The sequence below is a fragment of the Elaeis guineensis genome, chromosome 12 (genome assembly GCF_000442705.2).
Source record: "Elaeis guineensis isolate ETL-2024a chromosome 12, EG11, whole genome shotgun sequence".
Lineage (NCBI taxonomy): Eukaryota > Viridiplantae > Streptophyta > Magnoliopsida > Arecales > Arecaceae > Elaeis > Elaeis guineensis.
In genome coordinates, this window is record NC_026004.2 from 9950876 (window position 1) to 9963956 (window position 13081).

The 13081-nt window shown below is 39.3% G+C and overlaps 1 protein-coding gene across 1 annotated transcript; it reads left to right on the forward strand.

The window, feature by feature from the left end:
- The first annotated feature begins 9407 nt into the window (after positions 1–9407).
- On the forward strand, positions 9408–11515 carry LOC105055352 (trans-cinnamate:CoA ligase, peroxisomal). The gene is made up of 2 exons (XM_073247097.1): positions 9408–9702; positions 9782–11515. Exons 1-2 carry the CDS (start codon positions 9505–9507, stop codon positions 11348–11350), a joined length of 1767 nt encoding a protein of 588 aa, XP_073103198.1. The 5' UTR covers positions 9408–9504; the 3' UTR covers positions 11351–11515.
- Positions 11516–13081: the final 1566 nt, after the last annotated feature.

Here is a 13081-nt window from a genome sequence, read left to right on the forward strand (position 1 = left end):
ATTATGTTCTTTTCAAAAATCTTAATTGCCCGTATCACAACCCAAACCATCTGAAAAGCCATCATTAAAATATATAAAAAATAAAAATAGTCAAATCGATAATCACATATCTATCAAAATCGATCATGAGAAATCAAAACCATGCATTGCAGAAGTAAACATATATACAAATGTTTGTGTATAAGAATCCTTACTTTTAATAATGATTAACCCAAACACAGTAATCGATAAACTCCTCAATCTATGAATTAAGATACTATGCTTGACACCTTGTGTAGATAGTCATATCTCTATATGATCAGGGTTAAACATAAAATCGTATGTTAGAAAATTATGGATAAATACCTAAATATTATAAGTCCAGGATTCCTCCTAGGATCAATCAATTAATCCGGGTTACCTAGGTATCTGAACTCTCTACTAGTCTATTAGATTTCTAGAGAGAAAAATCTATGAAGAGAAAGAAGGAATATGGAGAGAGATAATAGAGAAAAAAACTCATAGAGAAAGTGGAGAGAGAAGGTAAAGAGGAGAGAGGACGGATAGAGTAGAGAGAGAAGCTCTCTCTATCTTTTTTTTTTCTCTTTTTTTTTTTATTTTCTCTCTCCTTTTCTCTTTCTTCTTCTTCATGGAAATAGGAGAGAGGAAAAAGGCTCGACCAACTATCTCCACGGTGGCAACCCTAGATGGCAGCAGCCCTCCCTTGGTGACTTTGGCCCTCAGATACTTGAGCATGATCGCATCTGGCGAGAGCAACTGGTTCGATGGAAAGAAAAAAGAAACAAAACAAGGAAGATCTGGTCTCTTATGAAATCCAACGGTTGGTGATTAAATCCAACCATTAAAAACTTTGTGGGTTTTGGAAAAGAGAAGAGAAAGGAGAATGGGAGATCAATACCTTAAATCTAGTGTCGATTCATGATGGTTCATCAGAGATTAATCAATGGAAAAAATCTCTCCTAAATTCACGATTTTGCAGGCAATTAACTGTGGATTTGGGTGACGCATTAGGGATGGAAGGAGAATTTATTGGTGCAAGTCCTAAGGCCCTGTTGGAGTTTGAACGGACCTAGAATCTCTTTTCTGGTCGGATTCAAAGAGGAGAATAACTCCTTAGGGAGTTTTTCTCTTCTACCTCACATGCTCAGTGCGTGAGATTTTTTTTTTTTTTTACTTTAATATTTATGCAGAGAGATTTTTTAAAAAAATTGGGTCCTTACACACGTATCATGAGCCCATCGGGGCATCTTCTCTTAGGTGAGAGCAGGAGGCTTTGCTCACAACTGCATGTGATCAAAAAAAGTTATGATTCACATTATATAATGCTGGTCATGGATATCTAGATCTAGCTCGATTGAGTTGGAGATAATTGGATCGTAATTAGAGTGTCTTGTAGTTGGAGGCTTGCAATTCATAGGTGCATGCTCCGGAACATGTTCATAGATATCTGGATACAGCTTGAATTAGAGATTTGTTGTGAAGAGGTACATTATTTATAAATTATTTTGTGGTTACAAAGTGTTGCAATCTAAATTGCTTGTGCCCTTTTACAAGGGAATACCGGTATTTGAACTTCAAGCATGTAATTAATGCTTTATGATTTAAATAGGATTTGGTTGGCCCTTTGCTAGGCTCACAATTTTATTCAAGTTTTGCTAGCTCTGGATGGGCCTAAAGGATTTGGAATTTTATTCCGATGATCTGGATGTGTCATGATGCAATGTAGGGGCCTACGAGTCTAGTGCTTAGGGATCGCAATGAATCGGATCGACTAATATTTATATCTACTTCATAATTAAAAAGCCCATACTCATTCCTATCCCATATCCGTCCTGGATCGAGACGAGTTGGATCAAGTAGAAATGTGAGTTGGATCGGACTGGATAGATAAGAGGGTTGGGTTGATCAAATCATGTCAGGTACACGTAAATATTATAAAATAATTATAATTTTGGAAGGAGATATAGATTAAAATTATATTGGATCTGTGTAAGATTCATGCCGACCTGAACCTATTTTTGATATTTTTTTTATAAAATATATATCTACCGCTGATTATAGCTGGATCAGATAAAATCTGGCCTGTTCGGATTGGTTTGGATCAAATATACGGCGAGCCGACTAAAATTACCATCCATAATAGTTCTGCCTTTCCAGGTATAAACAGGCTTCGTCGGGCTTTTGTAGTTAGGCTAAAAGCTGTTGATGTGGCGGCAAGCTCCAACACTGTCCCACGGCCACGGGTCCATGAAAACAAAGACCATGGGCCTCAGTGGTCTTCATTTGGGTCTTCGCATAAACACGAAGGACAAAAAAAATACCACCCATAATTCTTTGGTATCTGGGACAATTGAGTGAAAAGAAACAAGCTTCGTCTATCAAGACATAACAATGATATCTAGATCTTAATTGCTCTACTTTGTTCCCAAGAATTTTTCTCATATTGGTCTAACATATTCATCCATGTTTCATTTACAAAATGGGTTGCTCGAAATCCTATAAGTGGAGATGTATGTAGCTTAAGTTGCAGGTGCTGATTAGCCCACTTGTTGGATGCCCACAAATCAAATTGCACACGGTAAATTCAGCTGCTTGTTGGGCTCCAAGTTAGTGCTATCTTATGGTAGGTCAGTTTGTTGTCGAAATAGTTGCAGGATAAATTGCAAGCGCTTGAGTAGGTATCATAATTGAAAAAATTCTCGTTCTTCCTTTCCTCTTTCCTCTCTCACCTCGCTCTCAAGTCTCCTCTTGTTACTCCCTTCAAAGTCACCTCTAGCCTCTATCACCTATTTAGTCCCGGACTTCTTGGCGCCACCATCCTCCACTTTATGTCCTCCTCCTTGATTGCCACCTCCTTGCCCTTCCATTGCTCTCATTCTCCTTCTCCACCTTGCTCAAGAGCTGTATTGCTAATAGCACCCTCGATGTGCATGCCTAGGTCTATACTAAGCTCTCAATATTGGTGGCTTCAACACAAACCTCTTCATCCAAAATATCCTCATCTCCATATATGTCAGGTGCTCTGATTGGGCATCCACTTGCAAAGTATTCGACAAAATATGTATCAAAAGATTCCCCTTTTTTTTTAAACTCTCTTCTAAATACAAAAATGAGCTTCCTTGTAATTCAACTACTATAACTTAAATTGCAATATTACTTTAACCATAAAACTCTAAGTAGCCTGATATATAAGCTAGAGAACCCAAGATAACTTAGAGGATGTGGCAGTGTGTCATGGTGTGATACGGTATCAAAGTTTTTAAGAGGTAGAACAGGAATCAAGAGTTTTTGCTGGTGCAACTCCCATTAACCTATCAAGTTCTCAATTGACGCCAACTAGTCTCTTTTTGCTTATACAGCTACGTGAAAATTTAATCTTTAAAATAAATTAGGTCTCTGCATTCCAACCCTGAAGATATAGTGGTTACAATTGTCAGCCCAAAGACTTCGACAGAAGCAGCGTTTAACCTTAAACATGACTGATAATGAGGGGCCCAAAATCCTCCGTCGCTCTAATCTTATATGGAACTATAAAAATGATGTTTGGTAGATACAACTGGGAGTTCAACTTTTCTCCTTTAGAAAGACTGGAATGCATGAAAGGTAAGGAAGTAAATGGCCTGGGTCCAGTCCACAAATTAAGACCCACCGGCTGGCCCATTTTTGTCCATTCTCAACCGATATGCATGTGCTTTTGCGCCGCCCCCCCCCCCTCAGGGCAAATAAGTTACATTGGTAGGACAAAAATTGGATCGGATATGCATCAAATATCAATATATATATATATATATATATATATATATATATATATATATATATATATATAATTTGATAAATATAAATATAGATACGAATGTTATTCGGATGCAAAAATTTATGTTCATATTTATTTCAAACAGATACGAATAAAATTCAGATACTAAAAATATAGATATAATTATGGATATTATTTACATAATTAAATTTTATGACTATATAATCAAAGATATTACTAAACAAATGATAAATTAAGTTAATAATATATTTATATAATTATATATTATTTTTAAAAATTAATAAGTACTATATAAAATTTTAGAGGTGACATATGGATTTGGACATTTGGATATGGATCGGATAGTTATTATCCATATATATATTACAGATACCAATCGGATTTTTAAATTTTGCTCCATATCCAGATTGATTCGAATGTAAAAATGAATCTAGATGGACAACAGCAATGCCACTTTCATACATTGGAGAGGAACAACTATCATACAAGGTCATGAAGCCAAAGCACAGCCTCAAAATATAACCTGTGTAATTAACCAACAATTGTCAATGAAAGCTATTCCTTGCATAAACAATTAAAGAAGGATTAACGGGAACTAAAAGCTATCATTAGATCAAACAACAATTGGATTGGGTGATTGCAGCTTAAACGCAGATCCAGAACAGTGTCCACTCTAGTTACTCCTCTAGACAGAGTGGTGGTCATCATCTGCTCAGTCTAGAGATGTTAGTTAATCAAAAGCCTTGCTTTAGCTCTATCATCCTGTTTTTAGTACGTTGTACATTCTGGCTTCATCCCTCTGCCCTTGTAAATAACATATCCTCAATAACATTGGATGGCTTAGCCACAATTGGATTGGGTGGTCAAACACTCCCAGATTTGATCTCCAAGTCTTCCACAAAGCAAAATTAAAAATTATCTCTTCCACTTTTTATCCCTTAGTGGAGAGCTCTTTTCCCTTTTCGGAGACTCGACCCAGACTCCTATCTCAAAATTCAGTTCATATTTGACCCACTGACTGCTAAAACAGTGGCCTTTTTAAAGCAAACGCCAAAAAACTCCAGGACTTGCCTTTATTTTTTTTTGAGAAAAAAAAATGCTAGCATTACACCTCCCATGGTGAGCTATTTTAATTCCAATTTGGACCACCTCCCAACTTTTGCAGTGTAAGGTATATATATATGCCCTCCTATCTAATCAGAGGGAGGGACCGAGGCCTGTTTGTACTCAATGCAAGCATATCTATGACATGTTTCACAGCTTAAAGAGCCGTTAAATTGAGTTGTGGCTGACCCCTCGTGTTCAGGCATCCCCTGTCCTCAGTTGTTTGCCAGGTGAGAGACATGAGATACATGCAACTTTGACCCACCCACAAACTAAGACACTAATTTTTGAATATATATCCAATTAACTGTATGAACAAAAGAAAATGTGAAAAAGCTGTAGGTTTGGATGATGTTCTGATATGTTGAATAGTTTAGCTCCATATCAGCACTTTTTGATTCTTCAGGGAAGTCAGATATGGTCAATCAAATTTTAGTAGAGTGGCAATATTTGAATGATTTGTGGTTGTCCTTTCCAACTTTGACAAGGGAATGGAGACTTGGTTAGTCTTTGTGGAACACATGCAAGACAGCTCCCCTTTAACATCTTGTGCTAGGAACAGAACTTTTATTTTGTGAATTAAGGGTAGCTATATAATTTTACTTGATTTTTTAAATTATTCTATGGCAATATATATTTCATTCATTGTTGATGAAGTTAGGACTCTGTATATAGGTCATTTACAAAATGATATATAATCTATATGAAAAGCGAAAAAGGTTACAATATTCCTTCCTCCAATAACTTAATCTATGTCTTTCTGCCTACATTCTTTGTTTCAAAGAGAGAAACATGGAAGGTACACCAATCCAGAGATATCTAGATATGGAACCATAGCTATCTATCAAAGGTTGCTTTATCTGAAACTGATGCGCACGCCCATTACTATGGTATAATGGTAGTTTAATAAGATTCCCCCAAAAAATGAAAAAGGTAAAGAATTTTTCAAATGCTCTAATTTATTCTCTCTAAGTGGGTTGGGGGTGTTCTTTTCTTTTCTTTCTTTTTTCTTTCTTTTTTTTTTTTCTTCTTAAAAGAAATATATATTTTTTAAGAGAGAAAAATATGAGCCTTAAACTACATGAGACCAGCAAGATGACCTAAATGTGGAGCAGACAACAATGGTGCATGAAATGAGGGATAGGGAATGCATTTATCCATGACATGACTACATTTAAGCCATCCTTCAGCCATATGCAATTAGCATCAAGCTTGCTGCAAATGAAATTTAAATCAGAGATTTGCTTTCCAGGAAGCCTTCAAGATATGCTCCATCAAATGTGTATAGATTTCTTAGCTTGTATCCTAGTTCTTCTAGAGCATAAATTTCCAGCCATGATGAATAGAACACGGCTTCCAAACTTTTGGCAACTTATTTAGCTGCATCCAATGTAGCTAAGGTTCTTGTATAATTTTTCTTACATGATGTAATCGATTCCACCCCCTTTGCTCAAGTCGCAAGGGATAATATCATTCAAGCAAGTCCTTAGAAATCTCTGTCACTATACAAATATCTAAATCTTTATGAAGATCAAATAGCAAATCTCTATTAATATTCAAATATCTAAATCTTTATGAAGATCAAATAGCAACTTACACCAAAATGGTATTGGTAATCAATGTTGTTATCATGGCATGGTTAACCATATTATGTATCTTCTTCCTTAACTAATTTACCCGAGTATCATATGGAAATATTAGATGTTATTCAACAAGATTTTGAAAAGAAAAAAAATGAAGAAAAATTAAGATTGTTCAAGTAATCAATTTTTAACATCAAACTGACTAACAAATTTGAATATCTGAAATGGAAATTAGTCCATCCCTTGACACATAATTTCCCTAAGCCTAAGAATTATAATCCTATTATTTGGGATGTACTCAACATGTCAAATAAAGTTGTTTGTACATTGTAATCATCAACGAATATTGTTGTGTGTTCTTGATTCACATTTACACCTCTAGGAAGAATTAATTGGAGCCATAGAATCTTATATTTTGATGATCAGGTTACAATTTTTATTAAATGATTTGGAATTTTTATCATTTCTCCCCTTTTTTTCTCCCTTTCCTTGGAGAAAGCTACTTGGAGCAATATAAAGGCGTCATATTGGATCTCTATCTAATCATCAATGGAGGATTGCTCAAGACCTGCCTAATTCAAAGATGGAAGAAAGTGGAAAAAAATAGAGCAACCCAACTAATTGAACCAGTTAAATGTTTGATGGCCTCAAATAAACAATTACTGTGGACAAAAAAGAACTGCATTTAAGTGTTCGATGCCAAAGTGATGACTTGGACAGCCACGTGATTAATAAAGTAAAATTATGAATAAATTAATACTTAATAACTAAAAAAAATCACTTCAGTGAAACCAACACCAGATATCTCAGTGATGGTTCAAATATGTCCTTTTTTTTCACCCTTCCTCCAACAAGATAAAAGGAATGTTTCCTTTCTTACTCTCCCTCTTAGTACACACCTTACCTATCTCATTCTCAATTTAATTAATTTTTTGAAAAAAGAAAAAAAATGGGAATAACTTTGATCCAGCTTTTTAAAGTGCATAACTCGGTGCATTTGCATGATTGACGTGCATTCATGAACTTTGTCTTCTAATATTTCTGCACTCACCAACAACCACAGATTCTGAGGAACAAAGCAATACCACAAAAATGTGGATAATGGGTATGTGTACACCACACATCCAAAATATCTGTAATTCTAAGTTCAATTTGGCATCACACATGGCTTTGGGGGGTGCCATCAACAATTTGGTACCACACATCCAACGTATCTGAAGTTCAGTTGGTATGAATGCAAGGATAGTCACCTATCGTACCATTAGGGCAATTTTAATTAGAGACATAACTGGTGCCGATCTTAATTATAACCTTCCCACAAATAAGCGTACACAAAAATTATGAAAAGAGTCCCATAGAGAACTTATTTTTTTGATTGAACCAGCAAGCCCACCAAGGAAAGTACTTATACCCACCATTTTGATGGCACGGAGGCCAGCAAGAGTCATTCACGTACCATAACGGCATTGGCATGCTGGTCTAGCTGAGTATTTGATAGCTAGCAATTCTATAATTTATTTCGATAAAAAATATATAAAGTATAAAAAATAAATATTTATAGTAATGATGATATCATGATAAATTTGTAACAAATTTATAAAAATATTTATATTTTATCGATTGTCGTATATTTTATCGATTTTCATAAATAATATTCTTACACCATCTCTTGTATTTCATCGATTATTGATTTTTGATTGATTTGTTATGACAGTGACGTGATATCACCGTTGCAATGAATATTTACTCGAACTATAAGATGTTGGTGATCCGGTAAAATTCATTTGAAGCCAAGGAATTTATAAAGGATTCTAGAACTTAACAATTAGAACAATGCTATCTTCTAAGCATGCGGATGGGAATATTGGCGCAAGAATTGAATCTGGACATGCATATGTGCATGTTTCTTCCTTGATCTAATAAGACTGTGTGGTCGACAAAAACTTGACAAGATGGTTTTCCCGGTATACAAGGTTTGACCCGGTCGCAACTAGCTACTGAGTATATTCGATCGTTTTATGTTTTGATTTTAGAGAAATATAGTAGAATTGCCGCTTTTCGGCTTTGATATTGATAAGTGAATGTGCTGAGAAATTAAGGGAGCATGACCATAATCAGAACGATCTATATGCATCCAATTACTAGTTACTTTGACAAAAGAAATTTATAATCCAAGTCCTGGAAGATTCTATGAGCTAGTATACAACTACCCGCAAAGTGTTGTTGATGGCATGTAGAAGCTACCTTCCATTCAAGTTGGCGTGTATCAAGGGCCGAGGGTCCTTGGAGGCTCGTTATGTTCTTGTTATGGATTTTCTTTGGACCTTTTTATATATTTCTCTCCTTCGCTTGCTAAATAAAAACAACTAGGCTTTGCTTATGCTTCCTTTGTTTTCTTCAAAGAAAGGCTTAAGCAAAGCCTAGTTGTTTTCAACACCAAAAAGAGAGGAAAAAGGAAAAAAAAAAAAAAGTTATTTTTATTGAACAAGTGAAAGAGAAAAATATATATAAAAAAAAAAAAAGGAAGAAAATGTAAAAGATATATGAATATATATCTCCAACCACCTCTAGGTATCTTGCCGGCCTCTTCTAACCCCATTACCTGCGCTGGTTCAAGTCTTTACAGTAGAAGCAGACCATAGATCCGTTCAAAAGTAGTTGAGGAAAAGGAACAGAGCAATTCTTTCAAAAGACTAGACGTTCGATGGTGTCCCCACCAAGTAAACTATGGGGCCCACCAATTCATGTGAAACACTGAAACCATTCATACTGTCAAGGGTCAACAGTCCATGTTCAAACACTTCGGGCAGTATCCCTGCACCTTCCCTTCTAGCTTCCACATAATACCCCCTTGGGCCCACCATGCTGCCATCTTCAATTTGGTGGGTCTCTCCCATGCTATATAAACAACCCCTCACCCCCTCTCTTCCTGCCTTACAGTTTCTTTCTTCTCCATTGCAGTGCTTCCATCCCCTGCCCTCACATCCTCACCCCCTCTTCCAAAACTCTTCCTCAGCCACAGAAAACACTCGGCAGTTACCAATGGATCAACTCCTCAAATGCCCGGCTAACTATGTCCCTCTCAGCCCCGTCACCTTTCTATCGAGGGCTGCTGCTGTTTACCCTGATCGTACTTCGATCGTATACGAACGTACTCGATTCACCTGGAAACAGACGAATGATCGCTGCCTACGCATGGCCTCATCCCTGCGATCTTTAAATGTTTCCAAGAATGATGTGGTGGGTATCTTTAATCATTTATATTGTTCCGTCGCGTATTTATTTTCTGATAATAAACTGGCGTTCCATTCCATTACAGGTATCTGTGCTCGCCCCCAATATTCCAGCCATGTATGAGATGCATTTTGCCGTGCCGATGGCCGGTGCAGTGCTGAACGCTATAAACACCCGACTCGATGCGGCCAACGTCGCCACCATCCTCAAGCACTCGGAGGCAAAGATGTTCTTCGTGGACTACCAGTGCGTCCGGCTCGCCCGCGACGCCCTCAAGCACTTGATCGACGATAACACACCCTTACCTTTAGTTGTCATGATCGACGACATCGATGCACCGACCGGCATCCGGCTCGGCGAGCTGGAGTACGAGCAGCTCATCGCAAGGGGCGATCCCACGTGCCCTCCAACTCCCCTCTATGACGAGTGGGATCCGATAGCTCTCAATTACACCTCCGGCACCACCTCGGCGCCCAAGGGAGTGGTCTACAGCCACCGGGGAGCTTTCCTTAGTACTTTGAGCCTCCTCCTCCAGTGGGAGGTGGGGAGCGAGCCGGTGTACCTGTGGTCGCTCCCTATGTTCCACTGCAACGGGTGGACCTTCACGTGGGGCATGGCGGCGCGCGGCGGCGCCAACGTCTGCCTCCGGGCGACGACCGCCCGCGACATGTACCGCGCCATCGCCGACCACCGCGTCACCCACATGTGCTGCGCCCCCATCGTCTTCAACATCCTCCTCGAGGCCACCCCCGCCGAGCGCCGCCCGCTCGCCGCCCCGGTCCGCGTCCTCACCGGCGGCGCCCCGCCACCGGCGCCGCTGCTTGAAAAGATCGAACACCTTGGCTTCCGCGTCACCCACGCCTACGGCCTCACGGAGGCGACCGGGCCGGCGCTGGTCTGCGAGTGGCGCGAAGAGTGGAACCGCCGCCCGGTGGAGGAGCAAGCCCGGCTCAAAGCCCGGCAGGGCATCAGCGTGCTGACGCTCGCCGACGTCGACGTAAAAGACCTCGAAACCATGCAAAGCATCTCCCGGGACGGGAAGTCGCTCGGAGAGATAGTTCTTCGAGGGAGCAGCATCATGAAAGGTTACTACAAGAACCGGGACGCCACCGACGCTGCATTTAGAGATGGGTGGTTCCTCACCGGCGACGTGGGGGTCATCCACCCCGACGGCTACGTCGAGATCAAGGACCGATCGAAGGATGTCATCATATCCGGCGGCGAGAACATCAGCAGCGTGGAGGTAGAGACGATCCTCTACCGGCATCCGATGGTGCTGGAGGCGGCGGTGGTGGCGATGCCGCACCCGCACTGGGGTGAAACACCTTGTGCCTTCCTAAAACTAAAGAAAGACTGCGTACAAGGGAGTATCAAAGAAGAGGATATCATATCCTACTGCAGGAATAGCATGTCCAGGTTTATGGTCCCGAAGAAGGTGGTGTTCATGGAGGAGTTGCCAAAGACTTCGACGGGGAAGATCCAAAAGTTTCAGCTAAGGGAGATGGCTCGGGGCCTCAAGGCGACGGACAGAGACCGGACGCCGCAGGGAGGAGCGGCGCCACAAGGAAAGGTCCAGGTGGTTTATGTTAACGGTAATAACGGTCACGGCCAGCCGGAGGCACAAGAGCAAGTGTTGGCCATGTCTCGCCTTTGAGATTGGTAATTGGGATTAACGGTACACACGTGTAGATGTTGGTAAATAAAGGAAAGGTCATGATAACAGAGAGTCAGTGTCTGGTGTGATTCATGTCACATAAGATATATTAATTGTTGTTGTGGATTATTATAGACGGTGAATGAAGCTATTGTTTTGAGTCAACCTGTCTTTGTATAGATGGAAGTCAAGCTTTTTAGTCATGTTGGATCGCGAGCTCTCGTGCTTGCAATTTTGTTTTAATCTATACCGCGTGTGGCAGTTGAGTTAATAATTCTCGTGGATGAGAAGCTTGAGTGGTATCTGTGATGGTGCAAGTTTGAGTTTTCCGTGGTGGATACCTGTCATCGTCACCAGGTAGAAATTTTCCGTAGCTTTGATACATATAGATAGTTGCATTTTTTTTTTTTTTTTTTGAGATAATAGCTAGTCACAAGTTGCACCAGAATAAAGCCGGGAGTTTGTCTTTTTCCAATTAAAATACCGCTATCAGCTGATAGTTTTTTATTTTTTCTGAGCCATCACCACCCAAATGGTGTTTTAATGTCTCGGGTGAAACGAACATGGTGGAGGTGAAGATATTATTGTTTGTTGGATTGACAGCATTGTCCCCATGGAGCCGAGGGACCCATATTTGTGGAAGGATCACAAGATAAATAATAAGTTGGATCTACGGCAGTAAATGAGACACGATATCTCAATAAACTGTTTATTTATTTTATAATAGTTGGATATTAATTCAAATTAAGTTTTAGAAAATTTTGTCCAATCAAATTCAAATTTTATATAATTTTTTTTTTTAATCGTATATAAATCTCAAGACAGGAATGCAAACACTATCTTCATACCTCAATAAAATTACATTCCCAGACAACAGCGACACAAGGGCATGGAGATGGTCAATAAACAGAAAATTTTCTATCTGAAATTTCTACCATTTTTTGAAACATAAAAAAATTGCCTCTCATATCAGCCTCATAGTCTGAAAACTGTCTTTACCGAAAAAGATTAAAACCTTCATTTGGTTATATTACCGCAACAAAATTCTTACCACAGATAATCTAAGGAAAAAAGAAGTTCAAGAATCAAAATCTTGTTGATTGTGCAGCAATCATCCAGAGATAATAGATCATCTGTTCACATCATGCATATATTCGCAAAATTTTTTGGAATTAATCTCCAATGGATGTAATCGTGGCTGCCTACCAGACAATTTTAAAGGTCATTAGGGTCCATGGAGATCTTATGGGACCAATCGAGAAGAAAAAGAAACGTAGGACCGCCTAATTTTCACCTTTTGTTGGTTCTTATGGAATGAGCGCAACAAAAGAATCTTTATGTTCGAGGCCAAAGCTCGCTCTGAAGTCAAAAAAACAGTTATCACTCTATATAAAGATTGGTCCCAACTCTTCTGAATATCTCCTACAACACAAAGGACCTCGAATTTTTGTCCAGAAGAAACCTGCTAGAGCTCTCCTCCAACTCATTCTTCAAAGCAGGAAGCAGCAGATGAAATGCCACTATCCGCAACCAGATAGGATTGCGTGGAAAGTGCCACCACAAAATCCGAGTTGTTCCTGCTGTTGATCCACCTCGCAATATCATTATCATTGCTTCAGGTGAAAGCAGAGCACTCTAACTTCTCCAACATTTGAAACATTGCATCGCACGTGAAAATTCTGCTAATACACTCTATCTGAAGCTATTACTCGAGTGGGGATAATCATACTC

Bases quoted from the DNA above. Each gene is read 5' to 3' on its own strand.
- LOC105055352 (XM_073247097.1), top strand. From the start codon at position 9,505: ATGGATCAACTCCTCAAATGCCCGGCTAACTATGTCCCTCTCAGCCCC. The intron at 9,703-9,781 runs GTGGGTATCTTT...ATTCCATTACAG, and splicing joins ATGTTTCCAAGAATGATGTG to GTATCTGTGCTCGCCCCCAA.